The sequence below is a fragment of the Panthera pardus genome, unplaced genomic scaffold, assembly GCF_024362965.1.
Source record: "Panthera pardus isolate Hobbes unplaced genomic scaffold, ASM2436296v1 HiC_scaffold_25, whole genome shotgun sequence".
NCBI classification, from domain to species: domain Eukaryota; kingdom Metazoa; phylum Chordata; class Mammalia; order Carnivora; family Felidae; genus Panthera; species Panthera pardus.
In genome coordinates this window covers 55,343-57,331 of record NW_026526821.1, presented here as the reverse complement: position 1 = coordinate 57,331, position 1,989 = coordinate 55,343, and the positions used below count along the sequence as shown (strand labels likewise).

Here is a 1,989-nt window from a genome sequence, read left to right as displayed (position 1 = left end):
CAATTATTTTAAATCTTGGTAGTTCTCACAACACACTTAGACTCTCACACTGAACACAGAATGAGCTCAGATGAATTCCAGCATCCCATAGGTGGGTCCATATCCTGATCTAGGAGAAGTGAGGGCTCTCATCCTGGGGTACTGATTACATGAATGCCTCCCATTCACTTTGATGCCATCTTCCTACTGCTTCACTCATTGGGACACACCCCCAGAAACAGCAGGTGCAGAATGTGGGTCATTCATGGGTCCTGCAGAGGCATTACCCAGAGGGGTCTATTCAAGGAAGATGGCGATCCCATGTGGGATCAGTGGGCAACAACGTTTGTCAATGATTTAAAATGAACACATTGAGGGTAGTTCTTCACCCAGGCACAATATAGAGGCAATCTATACCTACACTGCTTAAGACATTTGTCCCCTTAAAAATAAAGATCATCATCCAAGTGATGAATGGTCCCTAAATAACCAGTGGGATAAAAAAAAGTTAATGATTTACAGGGCTTCTGCTTGCCTAACATCAGGTCCTCTTCAACATTGTTGTTAGGTCCTTTGAATACAAGAAAACTAGGCTCTGCCACTATGTTGGATTCCCATCAACAGAAATACGATATAATTTACCTTTTATCCTAAGCTTCCAAGAGGGGTAAATTCATGTATGCTTCTGTGGCCCTTCATCCCCAAATCATTTTTTTCAATACAAATGTATACTCCTCTGTGCGCACCACTGGGACACTTACATCAAACTCATTCAGGACTGCAGCCAGCTCACCGATGCCTGTGTGGCCTTTGGCTTCATCGGTGGGCGAGTTAGCTTGAGCAGCATTGGAGATGCCAGCAATGGCTTCCTGGACTTGTTTAAACACATAATCTCGGTTGGCTCTGGTGGCAGCAACATCTGGGTGGCGGAGAAGCGCTTGGGAGGCTGTGTACAGCATTGTGGCATTCTTCTTTAGAGCCCCTCGGGCGGCTGCCATCTCATTCCGACAGTGAGGGTCCTTCAGCTCCTGTGTGTGCAAAACATGAAACCTGTCACATCCATGGAGTTTGCCATGGAAACGTTTGTTATTGAACTCTGAGTCAGACTCACCGAACTCCACTGAATTTTGTAAACCATCTACCTTCCCTTGTCCTCTCTCTAGCTGCCAGGACTTTGTGTATGGTGTTCTTTCCATATGAAATACTGGAGTACCCCTCTTCTACCCAACCCTTTCACTCAACATGGCCCATCTTCCTGGAACCTATTCCATCCAGCTCTCTAGGCGATGTCTCCTTCTTTCTGCTCCCACAAGCCCCTATCCCCTCCTATCATCAATACTTATTATACTGTACTGGAGTTACATATTTAAGCATCTGTCCATCCTGTGTTGTATCTCTTGAGAGCAGGAAACCTGATCTTGTTTAGTGGCCCTTTACTTATTAGCAAATGTTTGGCCTATAAAAGGCACTCAAATATTGCTGGGGAAAATGTAAAAACCAAGATACAGACAAGTAGCCTGCATGGATAGGAGTTAGTTAAGCAGCAGAGGAAAACCCAGACTTCAGTCTTATGATATTGCTTGCCCTTATACTCAATGACAATTACAAATATGGGAAATCAAACTCTTCTGATTTTTGCTTAGTGCATATCTGCCACTTCATTATCAGGTTCGGACTAGGGTTCATTTCATTTTATTTTTTAAAGCTATCTTTAATGGCAGCTCAATCACTGAGTTTAGGGAATAAAAATAGATCAAAGGTGATGTGTCTTCCTTGTTTGGGCTGTCAAAATACTACTACCTGGTATTCTCTTGATCTTCAGCTTTAAAGAGCATTGTTAAGAAAATGTTCACATCATTTATGGAAATGTTAAAGGCAGCGCTGCTCTCTGAGGCCATGTAGGATTGCCAGCTGAGGATCTCAGAGAAATTTTTCCAGTTTCAAAACATCATTGAAGGTTATTTGAATCACTGGGGTTCAGTTTTTATTTGTTTATTCAGTATGTGTTAT

The 1,989-nt window shown here is 42.8% G+C and overlaps 1 protein-coding gene across 1 annotated transcript; it reads right to left on the bottom strand.

Moving 5' to 3' along the window:
- Nucleotides 1-674: 674 nt before the first annotated feature.
- LOC109261524 (catenin alpha-2-like) lies at nucleotides 675-1,308 on the bottom strand. The gene is made up of 2 exons (XM_019440051.2): nucleotides 1,091-1,308; nucleotides 675-1,007 (listed from the first exon to the last, which is right to left on the bottom strand). Exons 1-2 carry the CDS (start codon nucleotides 1,115-1,117, stop codon nucleotides 675-677), a joined length of 360 nt encoding a protein of 119 aa, XP_019295596.2. The 5' UTR covers nucleotides 1,118-1,308.
- Nucleotides 1,309-1,989: the final 681 nt, after the last annotated feature.

Bases quoted from the DNA above. Each gene is read 5' to 3' on its own strand.
- LOC109261524 (XM_019440051.2), bottom strand. From the start codon at position 1,117: ATGGTTTACAAAATTCAGTGGAGTTCG. The intron at 1,008-1,090 runs GTGAGTCTGACT...TTGCACACACAG, and splicing joins ACAAAATTCAGTGGAGTTCG to GAGCTGAAGGACCCTCACTG.